General features: G+C 54.9%; 1 protein-coding gene across 5 annotated transcripts in view; it reads right to left on the bottom strand.

Moving 5' to 3' along the window:
• Nucleotides 1-534: 534 nt before the first annotated feature.
• CTDP1 (CTD phosphatase subunit 1) overlaps nucleotides 535-20703 on the bottom strand; it is a 53723-nt gene continuing 33554 nt past the window's right edge. For all 5 annotated transcript variants that reach the window (XR_012001602.1, XM_025997778.2, XM_072758151.1 and 2 more), the window contains 2 exons: nucleotides 9288-9448; nucleotides 535-1100 (listed from right to left, as the gene is read on the bottom strand). Coding sequence is in view for 4 of the 5 variants with exons in the window: in XM_025997778.2 (XP_025853563.1) it covers nucleotides 959-1100; nucleotides 9288-9448 (303 nt within the window). In the remaining variant the exon portion in view is untranslated. The remainder of the gene's footprint in view (nucleotides 1101-9287; nucleotides 9449-20703) is intronic.

The raw sequence follows: 20703 nt of genomic DNA, 5'->3' as shown, positions 1-20703 counted from the left end.
GCATGTTTTTCCCAGCCAGAGTTGGCTGTTTTTCCCAGTCAGTGTTACCCCGGGGTGGCCCTGCCCTGCAGCCCCAGCCCACTCTCCCACCAAAACCACCCTGGCTCTGCAGGAGCCACATCTGAAGCACCACGTGCTTGAAATAGGGAACCAGAGCACAGGGGCCCTCGACCTGCTCTCACTGGAGCTGCGCGAACCTGGTGGGCCTGCGGGTCAGACCCAGGACCCCAGTGACAGGGACGATGTGCCGTCTAGCTGTCTGGGGGATACAGCGGACGACAAATCCTGTTCTCCAGCTTGTCGCCAGGGTCGGAGCCGCCTTGTGTCCTGGGTCATCTGGGGTCCGGTGCCTGTAACCTGATCACCATGGGAACAGAATCCTCCGTTGTTCTCCACACTCTGGGACACGCTTCTGAAGGCCTCCCCACGGTAGTGTGACAATGAGCAGCCAGCCATGGCACGCTTTAGACGGGTGAGCTAGGTTATCTGCTCCCCGTGACGTGCTCCTGCTGCACAGCACGCCAGGGAACCAGCTTACAAAAAGGAGTTTTATTAAACGAAAGAGAAATCCGCTTGGTGGGTCAAATGCGAAATAGATATACAAAACTTTACATCTGTGTCCTGGAGGAGGAGGGCCCCGCGCACCCGCCCGCTGCCTGGCCCACAGGGGCAGCTCTGGGTGCCGCCCCATGTCCTGCCTGCCCACTGCATACCAGGCTGTGTGGGCCACTGCGACATCTTTGGCACACCACCTCCCAGGACACTGTCCCTTAGAAAAGTAGACCTTCTGTAGTAAAACCTCTAAAAACACCTATTTCTGCAAAATTATTGTTTCTGTATGTGGAGCTCTGCAAATATACATGTCTTCTCGGAGAAAAGGAAACCTCAGGCAAGGGCCCATGCGGCCGGGAGCCCCCCAGGGATAGAGCGGTGTCTGCCCTGCACCCTGCCCCACAGGTCACATGAGGTCGTTGAGCTCTGCCTCAAGCGCTGCGGCCATCTCGTCTGCCTCTGAGCTGCTGCCCTCCTCGTCCTCCCCGCTGGACTCCCCGCTGGATGCGCTGCCGGCGTCCTCCTCAGGCAGCTTCCGCTTGTGGCCTCTGTAAGACAGACGCAGGCTGTCAGACACTTGTGCACACGGGCACGCGCCCCGGCATCAGCATCCACGTGCCCCGACATGCACGCACAGGCACGCATGCACCCACACGCTGGCACCCCACGTGGACCTAGGGACACGCACATACACACGCAGCGCGCCATGTCCTCTGTGGATGTGGCGCTCGGACACCTGGAGCGCGGCACAAGCTCTGTCTGCTCCCTGTGCTCAGGGGCGTCCCAGCAGGGACAGACCACCTGTAGCCCTGGAGGATGCAGGGAGACAAGGGCCAGGCCCTGAGTGTGGCAGGTGTGACTGAGGACGGCAGGAGGACGGAGGGCGGGCTTGCTGTCCGGGCCCATCCCACCACCCGGGAGCCGCTGTGACCAGCCTTCCTTCCAGGGCTCCAGCAAGACCAAACACGAATAAGCACACAATGCACCAGGAGGACAGGTGTGTCAGTGCTAGCCCCGCCACCCCCATACACGGATGTACAGGTACTCCCCAGGCGGTCAGGTGGGGCCGTCACATGGTCCACTGCCTCAACCCCCCACGCCTCGTGAGGCGGCTGTCAAAACCAATCACCCCGACAACAAACTGAAGTGCATGCCAGCACCTGACACCTGTGTTCCACTCCAAGGCTCCGCCGCACTGGGCACCTCCCACCTGGGGACAGCATAAGCACAGGGCCCAGAATGTGGGCATTTCTGCAGCTCTGCAGGGTGGGGGTAGTCAGCTAGTGCAGCCACACCTCACCCCACCAGCTGGGAGCAGCAACACTGAGCTGAGGACATGGACACAGCCTGGGAACAGACCTGGTCCCATGCCTGCCCTGGGTCACCTGGACATGGCCCCGACAAGCCTCCTGGGACAAGGCAGGGACTGCCCTCAAGGCTCAGCCCCTGAATAATCATGTGCACACACATATACACACCATAGCAGCACACGCACGGTATACGCTGGTGTACACCGGCTAGGCCGTACCAGAAATCTGAAACCCTGGACACTATTTACTTAAAAAAAAAATACTGCCAGCAGATGAGGCTCAAGGGGCCGGTTTGGGGTCTCAGAGGGGCACTGTAGGAGCAGCAGCCCTGGGGGGCCCTGTCGTACCCCAGCCTCCACCGTGGGCCAAATGCTGGGGAGACTTGCCCTCTTCCTGGACGCCTGAGAGCACTTTGTCCAGTGCTGTGCATTTGGGCCAGGCTTTATCTTATTATTTTTTTATTACTATTTTTAAGGATTTTATTTATTTATTCATGAGAAATATACAGAGAAAGAGACAAAGACACAGGCAGAGGGAGAAGCAGGCTCCCTGCGGGAGCCTGATACAGGACTCAATCCCAGGACTCTGGGGTCACGCCCTGAGCCAAAGGCAGACGCTCAACCACTAAGCCACCCAGGCGTCCCTCCCTCTCCCTTTAAAAAAATTATTTCAGAAATTGGAACCAGGTCTGCTGGTCATGACTATTAATAAATGCCGGTGAACGACTAAAGAGTGCAACACATAGCATTTGTATTTTCTTGTTAAAACCAACTGCACAGATGCACAGAAATGCTAATGGATGGAATCTGGAGAAAACCTAAAGCTTGGAAAATCATCCGATGCTCAGCGTGGACTCCAGCAGGAACGTGAACAGCATCAACACATGTATGTCTCCTCCCTGATGGTCCTGTCCTGAACCACTGATGCAAGGGAACACTTGGCGCCTCAGGCTTGCTGCCCGTTACGCATGTGATGGTTCCTGTCACTGGCATCTGACCAATGACCATCAAGCAGTACCCATGCAGCAGGTATTCCTCAATGTGCTGGTTAGCAGTTTGGTTTATTTTGGCAGAAAGAAGCTGCAATGCTGCACTTGACGAGGTCACTATCGCAACAAACACACCTGTCTCGTGTAGGCCGTGTGCGTATGTGTGGGACGGCCAGGCCTGTGTGCTACAAAACAGCTATGTACAAGGCTCACTGAGGCAGCTAGCTGCCTTCTCCAACACGTGCCCAGTGTGAAGTAAGCATGGGTACACGTGAGCATGGTGGGCGTCTTCTCACCACGAGGATCCAGGAGAATGGACATCAGGAGCAGCCAGCGACTCATGCAGGACCACAGGGAACCTGCCCAGGCCATATGGTCACCTGACACCAACTATGGGGCAGCAGCCAAACCGCGCCGCATGCTGTGGTCTGTGCGGGGCATTGCAGTGGCCGTGGAGAAGGCAGCCGGCCATGGGCCATAGAGACCAAGGGCCCTGGGCCTCAGGCCAGCTCCTTGCTCCCTGTCACCAGGACCCTCCTGTTGGCCTGCAGGTGTGTTGCACTCACACTTGGGCTGAAAAGGAAACTGGTCTGCGGAGCCAGGCTCACCAAGTAGACACTGCAGGGGCCTCCAAGAAAGGGGTCATGGCAGAGCAGAGTCCCAAGCCGTGTGCAGGCGACTGTGTCCGCGGAGAGCGTGTCACACAGCACTGCTCCAGCAGGAGTGCACCCGTGACACTGGTTGGGGCGGGGACTGCTGGCCTGCGTACCCAGGTCACAGAAGGACCCGGAACAACATCCACACCATTCTCTTTGGGACATGGGCAAGTATTAAAAAAATAAAATACTTGATTCAGTGGTTTTGCTACAATCCCGTACGGCACACAAGGTGAGTGTGAGGTTGGTGCCATGGCAGCGTGTGCTGTTGGGTGTCCACGTGCCTCCTGAGGTCACGCCGTGGAGTGTGCTCATGGCTTCTGACTGCCTGGCCTGACAGTCGGTCAGAGGCTCTTCTCCACAGATGCAAGTTTATGCCACTAAAACCATGGACACAAATCTTCACAAGAACTGAGGGAACCCCCACCGTCTGAAGAACATCCTGGCCGGAAAGCCTGAGCAGGCCGCAAGGTCTGCAGGGGCATCTGTGGGAACCAAGCGACGCGCGGTTCACAGTAATGTGTAGGTGTTGGGCTAGGACATTTGCCAAAACCAAACCATGTGGACCACAGTGGCTGCAAGTTTCTGAAAAGCCTGACAGTGACGTCCCCAGACAACTCCTAATGCCCTCGCAGGGGAGACCAGGAGGCTGCTGCACCTCCTTCACCTCCACACCCTGCCTCCCGAGGGCCTGACCTCATAGGCACCACTATCGGCACAGTGCGGGCACCCCACGACCACCACCCCGAGGCGGGGGTCGCACTGTTCAGGACCAGGAGGACGGGTCCTATGGTGCAGCTTCTCTTAACGGTGGTATCGGGCCCTACGGGCACGCTGCATTTTCACATGACTCCTGGCACCGGCATGTCCCACAGGCTTGTGGGGGGACCCAGAGGCTGTTTGTCCGTCTCCTGCCTCTTGGCCTTGCCACGATCGATGCGGCTTCCACGTGCTGCTGAGCCACTCGCTCCATCAGCACCGTTCACCACATGGAGCACAGACGCTAGCCGGACAGCTGGTCTCTATCACTGCCCACTCACACTGGTTATGCTGCAGGATTGTGAAGCTCTGAGCCCGTTCATCTTTGCTGCCCTCTTTTGCACTAAGCAAGCCTGTCTCCCATAACACGGTAGGACGGCAGCCGTCCCTGCGCTGCTACCCCATGTCACATCGTCAGGATGGATGGCAAGCTGATCCGTGTCTCAGCTGGTCAGATATGGGCACAGATGCAGCCCTTAGCTCAGGGCCGCCCTTTCTGTCATTCCTGGGGTGTTTACGTGTGCTACACACTGTTAGAACCCGTACCCTGTACGTCGTTTTACAGCTTATACAGAAGCTGAAAGAAAGAAAACACGCACACACTTACACCACATCAAGCAAACCTTCTAACTTCCTGTTTCTTACAAGCATCTTGATCCTATGGCCTGTGTGTGGTCACTAGTGAACACTCCAGCTCTCCACCACAGGCCCCACTGACAACTCCATACACAGCACCGTCCACAACTGCTCCTTGTGTTGATGACATGAAGAAAGAAGAAAAGTATAAATTCAAGCTGCCTGATGCTTCCCTAATCCCCGCACGGTGCTCAAGGTGTTTGCATGGATGCTGCTCTGTCTAGGTCCCTGGCTTCCGGGCACGACAGCTCCTTGCGGTCTTTCTCGTGAGGCAAGCTGGCTTGCAACCAATTCTCTTCAGAGACGATCCCAGCTGGGGACATCCTCATCACACCATCACTTTTGATGGAGTTTTGTCTGGTTGTGGGGTCCTCTCCAATACTGGATGTGCTGTGTCTCTGACGGGAAGCTGGCTGCCAGTCCTGCAGGTGCTCTCGGCTGTCCATGTGCGTGGTCTCCAGCTTTCAGCACTGTTACCACAACGTGTCTGGGTGTGGATCTCTGGCTGACCCTGCGTGGAGTCGAGCTTTCTAGGCGTGTGGGAATGCCTTCCATCCAGGTGGAGGTTTCCTGCCCTTCTGCCTTCGTGCTCCTCTGCTCCTGCTGTGGGCGTGTGGGAGAGCTTACCATGGCCCCATGTCTCTGAGCACACATGCCACACTGCTAATTCTTTCTTCTGTGGTTCCCATCGACCCTCGGGCCCTGGTGCATTTCGCAGCATCGTCCATCTACTTGCTCTCATTTCCCTGCATGATCCTTTGGTCCCAGGAGCGCACCTGCGGTGGTTGTGCACCTGTGGAGGTCATGTGGGAGTCGCTCTGTGAGCTCCAAGGTTGGGCCGTGTGCACCAGCGGCTTCTCCCACCGCCTCTTTTCCATTGAGTGGAACCAGGCCTTGTGGTTCCTGTGCTGCAGCAGCTGGGTCAGGCCTCTCTGTGGCCAGGGCGGCTGCTGTGTGCCTAATGACCAGCTTGGCTGTTCTGGCAAAGTCACTTTCCTTAGGGGGAAGCCTCTGAGGGTCCAGCCTGAGCACAGCCCTAAGAGAAAAGGACAGTAAGATGGAACCATGGTGCCGCTACTGTTTACATGTCATGTTGGTGAGAAGTGATCACCAGACACTGTGCTGTAAGAAACAAGCACTGCCGGGGCAGCCCTGGTGGCGCAGCGGTTTAGCGCCGCTTGCGGCCCAGACTGTGATCCTGGAGACCCGGGATCGAGTCCCATGTCGGGCTCCTGTGTGGAGCCTGCTTCTCCCTCTGCCTGTGTCTATGCATCTCTCTCTCTGTGTCTCTCATGAATACATAAATAAAATCTTAAAAAAAAAAAAAAATATATATATATACACATATTATTCAAAAAAAAAAAAAAAAAAAGAAAAGAAACAAGCACTGCCACTTGCACTCATGGAGCGACACCTCTACCACCCTCCCTGGAGCCACATGACCACCCAGTGTCAGGCTGGCACCGTAAGTACCTCTGACCTTTCAGAATTCTGAGTGATGCATGTGCACAAGAGCATGACCCCCGCACACAGGGGTCTGAAACAGGAGACAAGGCCCTGACCCCTGGTACAGACGCACACCATGCAGCTACCACAGGGCATGAAGCACGTGAATGTCCTACTGCCCACGTGAGCAGAGATGCTCCCGCCTCCTGCCGGCTTCCACAGGAAAGGATGTACTGGGGTCACAACAATGTCCCAATGTCCACCCCAGCCACCTGAGCCATTTTCTGGGCTTGCAACCATTGTGCAAGGCTCATTCTCAACCACTACAGATTTCAATGTTCCCCCACTATTTCCAGCGAACGACACATCTCCCTAGTGCAGTTCATCACCCAACACCGAAAAGCACTGCTAGTGCAGCCTGTGCAGGTACACTGTTAGTGCAGCCAGTGTGCCTGCTGCCGTGGGACTGCCGGAGCCTTCTGGAAGGAGAGGCCCCCAGCTGTCCGCGCATCTGCAGCACAGGCTGGCCACCTGCTGCTCTGTGGACAGAGGGAGGGGGCCAGGTGGCCAGGTGGCAGGACCCTGGATGCATGTCAGTTATTAACCTTTACAGGCAGATTTCTTCAATGTTACCAACTACATGACGCTGTATTTTTGGCAGTTAATGAGTTAATGAATGGTTTTGTGGTAGAAACACTGTCATTTTCACTTGTTCACTGACTCCAGTTTGAACAGAGCCTTACCCTGACTCCCACAGTGCCCTGCTTCCCACCCAAATGTAAGCAGAGAGCAAACGTTGGTTACAGATGGTCCTGATGTGAGACCCTGGGGACACTGTCCACGCCAGCCGCCTCGCCACCTGCAAACGGTGGTGATGATGACGTGTCTGCATGATGTTTTAACATCTTGAAGACAACTGGTTTGAGCAAATGCTTTTCAAACACATACTTAACTTTTTTATCCCTATGTTGAGGAATGAAAGTGCTGTAAAACAGGCATTTGATGTTTGTTATTTGAAAAAAAAGAACGAACCACAGATAAATTATTGCCTCCTTCCTTCCATTACAACTGACTCTCTAGTTCAAGGGACCTCAAGATCCCACAGAGCAGCTTGGCCGAATGGACTCAGCAAGAGGTGCTGCCACCCAGACGCTCATGTGGAAGCCAGCCCCGCATTCCCATCACCACTCACTTCCACCTACGATCCATAAACAAGGGTGAAATACACACAGAGAAGCACGTCTGCCAACTTCCCTGGTACAGAAAGAAACAAGGTCCACAAACCTGTCATCCGCGATAGCAGCTGGGGAGCCAGTGCACCTGACTCTGCTGTGGTAGGGCTCAGAGCCATGTGGCACACCGAGAAACCCTGGAGCTCCTGACATAGCCCCATGGGGGAAGTTTCAGGCCAGCAGGTGTTAGCAGGCAGGGAGGAGCACGGACAGAGTCCCTGCTTTGGGGACAAGCGGAAGCCAGCTCTGAGGAGGTAAGAGCGCATCCCAAACGGCCAGCTGAGTCTGAGCTGATGTCTTAGCCTCTGGCCTCGGGACACTCAGGAGGCGCCTGTCGAGGGCCCGGCCCCCACCAAACGTGACCCCCAGGCCACATGTTGGAGGACTTCAAGCTTCTTGTTGCTGGGTGGGTACCTTTTGTTTGGATGCTTCCTAAGACCGGGTACTCCCAAGTGGGTGGCTGGGCTTTCTGTCCCTGCGCAGGGCTGAGCATGGAGATGCAGGAAACCTGGCCCCTCGGGACCAAGCATGCTGCTTCTAGTCTAGAAGGCAGGCACCTGATCCTCATCAGAGCGAATGCTCTTCATGAGCAAAACCCTGGGGCCTGTTTTTTCTGGGACATGACCCGGTGAAAATGAAGAGACACGACGTGCCCTCTTGGGCTCGGTGCACACCAAGCCTCAGCTGGCTGCACGCCCACAGCCATGTCCCCACAAGGAGAGGGCACTCCCAGTGGGCTCCTACCAGACCTTTCTGAGTCTTAGTGAAAACTGCTCGGAATCTTTTACTTGGCAGAGAACACGAGACCGGAAGCTGAGTGTGTTATACATCAGTGAGAAGATGTCACGTGTCATGGGCACTGGCCAGTGCCGCCCCACCAGCTCGTCAGGGACCCTGGTGGGACCCCTGCACAGGGGTGAAGACAACCCAGTGCAATGATCATGTCAGCTCACCCTCCCCTGGTACAGAGCTCAAACAATTAGCTCCTAAAATAACTGGACAGCACTTCACCACCGTGAAGAGCACCACTGTGCTCTGGAAAGTTCTGCCACGGGACTGGCAAGTCCACAAGCGCCCTGGGACTGGATGACATCTTCCTGCTCCACGGCTCAGTGGCACATGGCATCCCCTCTCAGAGTAAAACTTAACAGGAACCAGTAACCTCTGCCCTCTCTCCACTGGTTGCTCTGATCCCGGCCCAATCCTGTTTGTAACAGGGCCGCTCAAGCAAGCTAAGCTCTTCTGAAGTGTTTCCTCCTGTCAGAACATCCCAGGGTTGGACCAGACGGGCTGAGAGCTGACGAGCGGATATAGAGAAGCACCCCCACACAGAGGGAGAGCCCAGTTACGGCAGAGCACATGCAGGGCACACATGTGTGCCGTGTGTGCCGGCCCTGCTCCACTGACCTGCAGCGAGCCCTGAGGCGGCCCCACTATGCTCCATGGCAGAAGGGGAAGCTGAGAGAAGACCAGCTGGGGCAGGGTCTGTGCCATGCTGTGCCAGCCATGCACCGTCCTGGGGTCCGTACTAACCCCACTACACACAAAGTGCTTGCCCAGGGGCAGAAAGATCTCCATGAGGAATAACTGAAATCACAAACGTGATAAAAGTTCACGTCACCATAAGTGAAACCTTCTGAAAATGCTAGTCTGAAGGATCTGCTCTGTGACACACCTGCAGACGTCCCCCCCTGCCTCTCCCCCTTACCTGGGCTCCCGGCTGCCTGCCCTGGTCCTCTCGCTGCTGCTTGGTGTAGCCTCGGGTGTGGCCTGGGGCTCCCGGGGTGGGGGCCGCTCCTTCCGCTCCTCCTCTGGCCTCCTCTTCTCATTGTCGCTGTCGTCACTGCCCTCTCCTAGGATGTCATCCACCTGGCAGAGGAGGAGAGTCAGCGTGTGAACACATCCACCTCCCAGACAAGTCCCAGGACCTGGCCCCTGCACCAACATGCATGACCCCCTGCCCAGGCTCAACCACAGGCGCGTGGGTCCCGGGTCCACGGCTGCCTGGCCCCGGCAGCTGGCTCCAAGGGGCACAGAGCGGGTGCACAGGGAGGGTGAGGGCGAGCCAAGAAGGCCTAGGCTCCGGGGCTGCTCCCTCCACCTGCTGCCACGAGACCGTGTGGCTTCACCAGGTCCTCCTGGATCCCAGAGGCAGGTCACGCGGAGGGCTGGCCAGTCACTTCTCAGCAGCACAATTCTAATGGGGATTTTCTTGCTACCGCACTAGTGAACTTAATGGTGAAAATCAGAGCATTCTGTTAAAATGCTCATGATCAACGAGCTGTACAGAACGTGTGCTTTCTAGGAGGTGCTCTGGAACCTCAGGGTGGGGTCCCAGCTGTGTCCAGGCAGTGTGTTCTCTCCCACAGGCCTCAGGTTGAACCATTTATGGACATGCCACATGAGGGTGATGGGAACTAACAGCCATGGGCACTAGAATCGGCCCTCCCTGCTCCCCTACAGCACGGGCCCAAGGGACGCGGAGCATGGGACACGGAGCATGGGAGGCTCCCAGGCTCTCCCAGCAGCACAACTCAGTTGCCCAGGGTAAGGGGGATGAAAGCTGCCTCCTGACACCCCTTCAGTCAGAAGGAGCCATGTTTGATTTGGGGGGTGGGGGGCATGCCTTCCACATGACCTCAAACTCATCCTGGTCTTCTAACAAAGACCCTGGATGACGACACAGATCAGGTGAAAAGGAGAACCTAAGAAGTGGGAGGTCACCCACTGTGCGACAGAAACGTTTGCCACTCGGTCTGAATTTCTAGCACCTCCAATTACATTTTTGGAACAATGCTGTTTTCTCAAGAAGTGATGCTCTCCAAGCACAAGTGAAATAGTTATTTTTCTCTGTTCTTAGTATGTGATGAAAAAAATTGCAAAATCCCCTGCTGCGTGTGGCTGGGGGTCCGGCAGCACAGGGCAGCCTTTCGTGGGTGTGGTCACTGTGGCCAAGCCTGGAGGGCAGAAGTTCAGGGGGAACTCCCAGGCTCAGAAGCTCTGCTTCAACGCCCCCATAACATCCCTGAGCATATGACTGCCTGAGAAGTGCCAGAACGTTCCAGGATGATAACATCATCTTATTAAAAAAGGTGCACAGTGGAATGCAAAGATGACCACACTCACATGTGCATCAGTGAGTCCTAGGCACCATGCTTCAGAGCTGAACGTGTTTTCCCCCCAAAATATATATCCAGAAACACCAAACTGATGTCAAAAATTCCGTAAGTCAACATAATTTTTATGATCTCACAGTGAATCATTATTTAACAAGTTTATCTGATCTGTAAAACTGCTAAAGAAATGCAAAGCACTGAGGGGTTTATTGGTCTCTGTCCCCAGTGTCTGGCAGAGTCCCGCAGCCCTCAGGAGCTCCTGGCTGACGGTGGCATCTTTTTTTCTAATGAGGCAACTCTAGGTGGGCGTCTCGACGGGCGTTGGTCACCAGAGCAGCCAGGAGAAGCCCGGAGTCCCCGTCCTCCCCACAGGGGAGGGGCTGGAGATGGAGGCAATGACCCATCTGCTCAGAATCCCAAAAGTACGGGGCTCGGGGAGCTTCCAGGTTGATCACATCCACCTACGACTGGCAGGGCGGCCCACCCCCACTCCACGGGGACAGCAGCTTCTGCACTCGGAAGCCCATGTACCTCACCCTGGGCAGCTTTTCATCTACTTGGTGTCCTGTTCTTCATGACTTAATAAGCCACCAGATGTGAGTGAGTCCTGATGCCGGGGAGCTGCCCTAGCAATTGATGGAGCCCCCTCGGGGTTGTGAGAACCCTGATCCCAGCTGGCTGATCAGACAAGGGGTGATGACCTGGGATGCCCCACTTGTGACTGGCATCTGGCAAGGGTGGGTGTGTGGGTCCAGGCACTGTCAGAGCTGCTTGGTGTGACCTGTACATCTGGGTAAGAACAGATGAGGCTACAGAGCTGATCCACTTCTCAGCAGGTCTACCTAAGACCAGAGCCCCCAGGTACCAGGGCACGTGCTGCAGGGAAGCTGAGGCTCAGCCGCAGTGAGGGGAGGAGCCTGAGGGTATGCTCATAGCGGCTTTCAGGCTTTCTGAACTTGGAACCACAGAATGTTATGGCTCCTTAAATGTTAAGTTGAAAAAAAAAAAATCCATCAATTCAGAAAGACCAGGTTTCCAGTGTATTCCACAGAATGCACAAAGGAAAAAAGGTGGTCAGATATATTTAACTCATAAAAACTGACTTTTTTCCAGGGACAACTAGGTGGTGCCCCTCAAGGAGCCTCCCAGCGAGGCTGGCCAGCCGCAGCCTGTCCCTAGGAAGGGCTGAGCATGTGCCCTCCTGCCCTGCCAGCCCCCAGGTGCGGTCTGGGGCAGGGACATCTAGTTACAAAGCCTCTGGTGGATAAAGGGGGGCCCCAAGCAGAGCACCTTTGACCTGAGACCATCAGTCACTCCCAAGCATGTGAGAATATGGGAACCGTGCAGCAACGGGTAAGCCAGCAGAGCAATAACCATCAGATCACCATAAAGTCTTTAAATGTAACACACAGGGTTTGCTCCTAAGCTAAAAGGCATTTAGTAGAAATCATGCAGTTAATTCTAAGAAGCTACCACATTCACACTTCACCGCTATATTCAACCAGCTGTATTTACTCTACACTGATGAGCAAACCTATTAGAATATTCTATTAAACTTTCCTCTGAAAATACTTCAGGCCTTTAACTCTGCATCATACCTTTTCAAGAGGAAAAAAAAGAATTTAAAAAATCCGTTATTTTAAATGTGACCACCAAAGTCCACAGTCACAGCCCCTTAGGAGACCACGAAGTGACCCGCTGCATCAGCTGTGCCCCTGACCAGCCCAGTTGCTCCTCCAGTTGGCAGATCACTAATTCACGTGTATGTTCACTCTGCCAGCTGTGTGCAAGATTCAGAGAAACATTTTGCACAGCCAAACTAACATCATGGATGCACATAAAAATCTGGCTGTATCTAAATTACACTTAAATTTAGTCTTCCTCATTCTGCTTTACTCACGTAAAAGGAACTGTTTCAGGAAAAAAAAGACAGCTTTCCAGAGCCTTTCTTTACAAAAAGGTAACTGGGCTTTTTGAAAAACAGTAATCTAAAATGAATTATTTACTCTGTAAATACTATTTAAAAGATACTAGAGTAAAAACTTTAGAATCTTAAGAATCTAAAAGCAAGTATGTGAACAGAAAAACAAAATTCATTTTATATGGAACTAACCCCTGAAACCTCTCAAAGGGCCAACGTGGATCACAGTGAAAGCACCGGGAAACGTTCCCATCAACTCACTTGAAGACACAGGAGCACGAGAATCCCTGACTCCTCACAGCCTCTGCCTGCGGAGACACAAGGCAGCCGGGGGGGCCCAGGAAGAGAAGAAACAGACCCCCCCGCCCCGGGGTGTGCAGCCCAGCCCTGCTGGGAACAGGTGCAGGATCCCCATCTGCCTCACCTGCCAGCCAGGTGCTCTTGGGGAAGACCCCACAGAGACGGGGCCTTACACTTGGGGTAGTCTCCTCAGGCCTGGCAGAAATGAACCTGGCTGAGGTCAGGTGTAGACAACCCTACATCTTGGGGACGTGGGATGGTCATGAGTCGGATGGAGGAGTGCCTGTGCAGACACACGTGCACACAAATCACTTGAAGTCATGGAGGGTGACACCAGATACAGGAGTGCAAGGCCCTCATCGGCTAGACAAGCAGACTTCCCAGTCACGGTCTTTAGCAGGCAACCTCCTCTCTTGATAAAATGGGAGTTGTGTTTAGATGCATTAAAGATTCCTTTCTCCAAGGAGGACACAGAACAAAGGGATGGAGGCAGTGCTGCCCGGTCTACCCGGACCTGTAAACTTGACAGAGATAAGACTGAGGAAAAGCCTGCCCGCTGTCTGTGCTGCCTGTGGCCTGGAAGTCTGCAGGCTGGGAGAGGACGCTCAGATACCTGCGCAGGTGGCCCTCGCTGCCGGAAGGTGGCTAGCTCGCCACGGTTCCTTTGGCCTCCTGCATTCACTGGCCTGGCCGAGCCCGCAGGACTGGTGCTCTAGAACAGGAGAAATTAGGCCATGTGTCCCTATTTCATGTTCCTACTGTTAAAATGCTGTTTGCATGTATTATCTTCAACCTCAAGGGGTTTCTTTCTACAGACCAATACATATGAGTTATCTCAAAATAGCTGGAAAATCCATGATTAACCACAGAGCTGCATGCTTCCTAAAATCCAACACAACACCAAGTTGAGACACATAGGAATTCCCTCGATGGATCCCTGGGAAGCCTGATGACCCACATAAACCTCTGAATGTCATGTATCTGTGGCTGATCCATGGGTCCCTGCCCAATGTCGATGCCTGATTAGTCCACTTGGCAGGACCATGAGGCTGCTTAGGCTGCACACACAGGAGATGGCACAGCCCCACAGCCCAGAGGGCTGAGGGCACAGAGGAAAATATTCAGGTCACCATGAGAGCCATGAAAGCCTTTGAAAGGGCCTCCTGCTCATCAAACACGCTCACGACGCCAAGGATGAGACTCTGTGGCATGGCCGCATCTCAGCCATCTTCCAGCCGCTTCTTCTGGGCATCCCCATGGCAATGGAAACTGAATTCCACGGTGCAACCCGTCCGTGTGGCCCTGACCGGAGATCTGCTCTCCGGACATGCACACGAGAGCCCCTGCTGCTCAGGGCCTTCTTCAGACCCAAGCCCACTCTCCACGGCCTGCTGTGGTCGTGGGGAAAAGGGAGCTAGGAGGACACATGGAGTGTAGACAAGGTCACCCTGCTTTCCTGAAATTCTACGACTGGCTAGACAGGTCTGTAGCATCAGAAACCTGTAAATTTATGCCTGTGACCAAGTTTGGTGGTTTCCAGTCGTCATTTGTCCAAGTCTCTGTCCCATGGCGATGTCCTGCCCCTGTCTGGGGATGCCAACGACACACACGTCGAAGCTCGGATCCTGAGCTGGACATCCTGCACGTCCTCAGGGTGGTTTCTGCAGCCTCCAATTCAGCAGGGGCGTGTTGGGCGATTGTCAGCGACTTGGGTGAGTGTGTCTGTCTCAGTTCCGAAATTCCCGCTGCTTGTGCCTCATCACATGCAGTTCTCTCTGCCCACGGAGCACAGCCACTGAGCTGCTCCTGCAGCGCTGGTCTCAGAACTCTGCCGTCAAGGGTGGTCAGATCGGGCCTGGACAGTTCCCACGTCACACCCTCTCAGAACCTCTGGAGAATGCAGGTGTTTGTTTTAGCAGGCGGCCAGCCTGGCTTGGGACGGGCGAGTAAGACCACGCTCTGCCTCACTGTCTGTGTGCAGCGCCATGGTGCCATCTGTTTCACGTTTGTTTATGGAGTAAGCCTGAGGCTTGGGTCAGCCCCTGCACAGAATCGGGGTGCTCCCTGAGCTGCTGCGCGGTACTGAGGCAGAGAGGCAGAGAAAGGGACCTCCGTCCTCTCTGGGCCGCAGGCTCCTGCCCGCAGAGCCTCCATGTCTTGGGTGCCTGCCCACAGTGGCTACACAGCTTCACGACAGGGGCCGGCCCAGAGCAGAGCTGGCAAGAGATGCCCCCACCTCCATGAGGCCCAGAGCTGGGTGCAGGAGGAGAAGGGCCAGGAAACCCACCGCATGCCCATTCTGCCGTCCCTGCCACAGCCACGCTGACTGAAATTTCAGGGACCTGTCTGCTCGTTGGTTCTTTCTGAAATTCTTCTTCTTCTTTTTTTTTTTTTTTTAAAAGTAAGCTGTAGGTCCAACATGGGGTTCGAACTCATGACCCTGAGGTCAAGAGTCATGTGCTCTATGGACTGAGCCAGCTAGGTGCCCCTGCGGCCTTGCTTTTCCCATCCTGAGGGCTTTAGCTGCAGGCTTGGGGAGGCTGTGGGAGAAGCCCCCGGGCAGCACGCGGGTTGGCGCTGCTTTGCTTTTCTCCCAACTGTGATGTTTCCCTGCACGTCAACACATGTGAGGCGAATGGCTTGCTGGGTCTCTGGATTACTTACGCTAACACTCCACTTACTGAGTCCAGGCACACACTCTGTTTTTATACGATATTAACCTTTTCACTTTCAGAACAGATTGTTGTCGGCTTTAACGTGAAAGGGAAAACCACAGCCCACACATCTCACCACAAAAACTGCTCAGCAGTCTCGGAACAAACACAGTGAGTACTCTATTCTGTGCTTTTCTTGTGTTTTGCCTAAAAAGTAAACACATGTGAATAACCCTGATCCATGAAAACACTGTGGTGTTACAATAAAACCTACCCCCTCTGGTAGGTGACACCTGGTGAAGAATCACACAGGGTCGAAGACTCTATTAACCCTAAGAACCATAATTTGGGCAAAACATTATGAATGTGTTTTGAACAGTAACAACCCTGACCCAGAAGCACGAACTCAAAGTGCTGCAGCCATACCTGTGCTACCCACTGCCCCCAAAGCTGGGTCCATGGTAGCTTCTGGAATATACCTGCTTTGTCTCAACATCTTGAAGCCAATAGAAAATGTGCCTGTTTTATTCTGAATACAATTGCAAAACAGTGTTTGCTGCCAGATGGGGTAGACCTGCCGTCAGGGCCAGGAGAAGCAGCTCTGCAAAGATGCTCCCAATGCAGGAGTCCCACACTGAATGCAGCACATGGGAGGGTGCACATGGTAGGGTGTGGTACCAGGCTGAAATCAGCCCTGGCGGCTTCCCAGCCCCAGGCGGACCCTTCCAGAGCCAGTACTATGAATTAGACTGTTCATGTGGATAGACAATTGGGGCCATGTGGCTCCCTGAGGTGCTCTGGTTAGCTCATATGGGACCACCTGTGAGTCTCCAGACAGCAGCACCCCTGCCTGAGGCCCCACTTCCTCCCAAGAAAGGTATCACCCCAGGGAGGCAGGAAACCAGGGGTGAGCTCACCATGCTTACAGATAGCGCCTACTCATCAGAAACAAACCTGTCAATTCAACAGAACTGAAGCGTCCATACAATAAAATAAGGCTTCCCATCTCGCACATGATAGTGGAAATGGAACCTGCTGCCCACGGTGTGAACATATGGGCTGGCACCCCCATCACTTCGGTCTGAACCATGGCAGATGCTGAGGTCACGGCGCTCACCTGTGTGTGAGCCATGGTACGTGAAGTACAACCATCTGGCACTGACGTGATTAAACAAATAATCACAGCAGACGTGCATACATAGCAGTCCCTCCCTTATCTGTGGGGCACGCGGCCAAAGCCCCGGGGATGCCTGAACCCTATCCATGTGCATCTGGGGAAAGGTTACCATAACTGGTGCTGAAACAGAGCGACCCCAACGACGTGCCATTAACATGTGTGGACATGGCCGCTCTCAGAGCATCGTACCACATCTCACCACGCGGTCCGCCTCCTCCTGCAGGGACACGAAGGGGCCAACAACGTGGGCATGTGATTCACTGTCAGGCTGCCACTGACTTTCTGACTGCAAGGGACCTGACCCCAAGGCATGGCTGGCTGCAGGTACCCAAGCCCGCAGAATGGAGCCATGCACAGGGACTGTGGTGGTGGGCGGGCTGTCTCGGACCCTAGTTTGGTGGATGCGGATCTGCAATGCCTGGGGCACAAAGACAATAGGCTAAGGCAGGCCACACAGCCCCTAGGGTACCTGTCACCAGTGAGCGGTGCCTCCAGTGACACGAGCTGAGCTGTGTTTAGAGAACCCTGGCAGCTGAACGAAGGAGGGACAGAAATGAAGGGGGGGGTGTAGGGTGGGGGCTGCAGGGTGGGGGCTATCTGCTGGGGGCTAGGAGAGGTGTCTGGGCCCAGACAAAGGGCCTCTGACAGACATGCTCTGGACACCCCAGCTGTGGAGCACCTGTCAATGCTGACTGCAGCCTGAGGAGGCAGACTGAAAAATTCCAACTACAGTAGGTATGGAGTGATTGTCCAGGGGGCATGGGGGACCACAAGTCAGAACACGACACAGGGGAGCATGGGGGGGACGGGGGACACGGCACAGGGGAGCACAGGGGGACATCAGAACACAGCAACGGGAGCACAGGGGAGCACGGGGGGGGGGAATGTCAGGACACGGCACAGGGGAGCACGGGGGGGGATGTCAGAACATGGCACAGGGGAACACGGGGGGATGTCAGGACACGGCACAGGGAAGCACAGGGGAGCATGGAGGGACATCAGGACATGGCACAGGGGAGCACTGGGGAGCACAGCAGGACATTAGGACATGGCACAGGGGAGCACTGGGGAGCATGGGGAACATCAAGATATGGCACAGGGGAGCACAGGGAGGACGTCAGGACACGGCACAGGGGAGCACTGGGGGACATCAGGACACAGCACAGGGGAGCACAAGGGATATGGGGTACACAGCACAGGGGAGCATGGGGGGGCATCAGGACACGGCACAGAGGAGCACAGAGGGGGACATCAGAACACAGCACAGGACAGCACAGGGGAGTATGGGGGGGCGGAGGACATGGCACAGGGGAGCACAGGGGAGCACGGGGGGATGTCAGGACACAGCACAAGGGAGCACAGGGGAGCATGGGGGGGACGGGGGAGCACATGGCATAGGGGAGCATGGGGCAGCATGGGGACCTCCTTAGTAACACAGGTCAGGAGCTCATGTTGCTCCATCCTATTTCCCAGGACCCCTCATTACTGTGCTGAGAGAGAGCCCTGCTGTGTCCCGAATCATGCTGGGTGTCCTGAGGTAGATTTCCAACTCCTAGAACTTAACTGCATTTGAAATAGATGTTTTTGGCAGATCCACCACTGAAGGAGCTCATACAGAAAACATTTTGTTATCCAATTAAATGTTCTTGATAAATCCAACAAATGAACGCAGAAAAGTGGCCCCTTAAGTCTGCAATGTGTACACACGTCTATAGAATCCAGGACTCTGGAAAAGCAATCCACCCAAATGGCCACCAAGGGACATGAGCCACCAGAAAATGAGCAGTCCGACATGTCACCAGTGCAACATGGCCCCTTTCTAATGCAGCGCGCTCCAGGTTTTGGACACTTCCTGGGATTCTTTTCCAAGGTTCCAAAATTTCCTACGAGCCTCACCCTCCTTTCCTTCTGCTCTGGTGAACGACCTCAGGGTCACCGCCCTGCAGACTGGGGTGCTCTCTGAATGTTGCATGTGGAGCATGATTGTCCTACTCCCTCCTTTTAGGATTCTGCTCCTGGTCCAGAGCTGTGTGCTGTGGCACACCTCGTGAGACAGCGAAGTGGATGCAAGACTGCGTCACTTCTTCAAGCTCACAGGGCAGGGGCCCAAGACCAGTGTCACAGAGGCTGTGTGTCTGTGCTCCAGCACTCCGCAGGGACGAGAAGCATCTCTTGCCACCTGGACCACGGTGCTCTAACAACCTCTCTGGGCGTGTAGGCATGGTCCATGGCATCTTCTGACACCTGGGTGTTCTTCCTGTCAGGACACGCTCTGTCCAGGTCGTCCCCATGTAACCTGACACAAAGCTCCTCTGAGACCACCCACCACTGCTGTGCCTCCAGGTGATCCACACCTAGCAGCCAAGTGCGCAGCACTGCCAGGTGTTACTAAGTTCTTAGGAAGATGGACTGTTTGTCCAGTCTCGGCCACTTGCCATAGCTCCCGGGGACCCTTTTTGCTCCCAACAGAACTGCAGATGGGAGGGACACCACAATACATGTGTGAGGCCGTGCATGTTTGCGTCCCTGCCTCTCAGCTTCCAATTTTAAACCCTGTAGTCTGTGGCCCACCATGCTTCCCAAGACCAGGAATCTGGGAGGAGGGGCTGGGGTGGAGGGTTGCAGCTGCTGCCACTGGCCAGGACACCAGTGTCAGTGGCCTCCCTGGTAGGGCTGATGGGACCCGGACCTCTATTCTTGCACCACTGACAGCACAGCACAGCGCTTGCCAGATCCATAGTCTAAGGCTGCTCCGGCCTTCCTCTTGTGGTCGAGGAGCCAGATGGAAGGCTTGAAGGCTTATTTTTATTCCTCAGAGTGATGAAAAGTTGCATTTAATGCTTTTATTTCACAGATTCCAAAACCCTCTGACGTGGAACAAGTGACAAAACCAGGGTTGCCACCTGACACACTGGAGTGTGTGTCTGCAAGATGGGCAGGAGGGCAGGGAGGCAGGTGCAGGCAGCCCTCCTCCCTGGGCCCTGTGGGGCCAGCCACTTCCTCAGACAGAAAGAAGTAGCCCTGTGGAAATGTTTTTGGAGAAAACATTTTTATGAAACAAAAACCAGCACACATACTTGCGAGATGTTAAAAAAATGGCAGAGAAAAGAACCCAAGCCCATCTGCAAACAGGGTTTGACTGTCATAAGGTCAATGAGCATCTTGCTGGTTAAGTTTGTGCTGAGGATAACCACTGACGTTTTCCTGCTGCTGCTGAAAACAGACTGCAACGTGTTCTGCTCTGTGTGCGTCCTCCCAGCGGTGGCGGTGGACATGGAGCGTGGTGCTGGAGCAGAAAGCAAGGCCGCCATGGCACCAGCCAGTGCACGGCTTCTGTCCCAGGCAGAGGCTGGCTGGGAGTGCCCAGGAGGTGCCATATTCGCTTGGATGCATGAGGTGGTTTTCTGCACTAACCCCCGGTGAACCAACGGAGAGCACCACAGGGAGGACCTCTTTCTCAGGGGCGCTGACCTAGGCAGGGCATGAGGGACTTGGGACAGGCTAACATGTGAGCTGCTGTCATCTCTGAAGGTGACTCGGAGACAGACAACAGACTGACTTACAAAAATATCTGCAGCTCTGTGTGGTCTGGTTCTCAAAGAAAATCCAGGGCCTCATTATCCTTACTCCCACCACTAAGCATATGAAGAAACAAAACCCCACTGATGAGCCCTAAAACTATTTAGCGGAGGAGCTAAGATCCTACAGTGGGCTGCCGGCCGTGACTTGGGTGGGTGGCCGTCGAGGGTGTCCCACTGGGCAGCACAGGCCGCCGGCAGCCCTGGCCCCACCCACCCGAGGCCGGACCCTCGCCAATGACAGAGACGAGGTCTTGGCCGTCGGCCCCAATGGCGAGTCGCGGTTGGGCTTTCCAGCGCTGCCGATGCCCCGACGCATCACTCAATGCCGCCGCATGTCTTGGTGGACGCGTCCCTGGGACACCAAGGGCGGTGCGT

The sequence above is a fragment of the Vulpes vulpes genome, chromosome 5 (genome assembly GCF_048418805.1).
Source record: "Vulpes vulpes isolate BD-2025 chromosome 5, VulVul3, whole genome shotgun sequence".
NCBI lineage: Eukaryota > Metazoa > Chordata > Mammalia > Carnivora > Canidae > Vulpes > Vulpes vulpes.
This window is presented reverse-complemented; position numbering and strand designations above follow the sequence as displayed.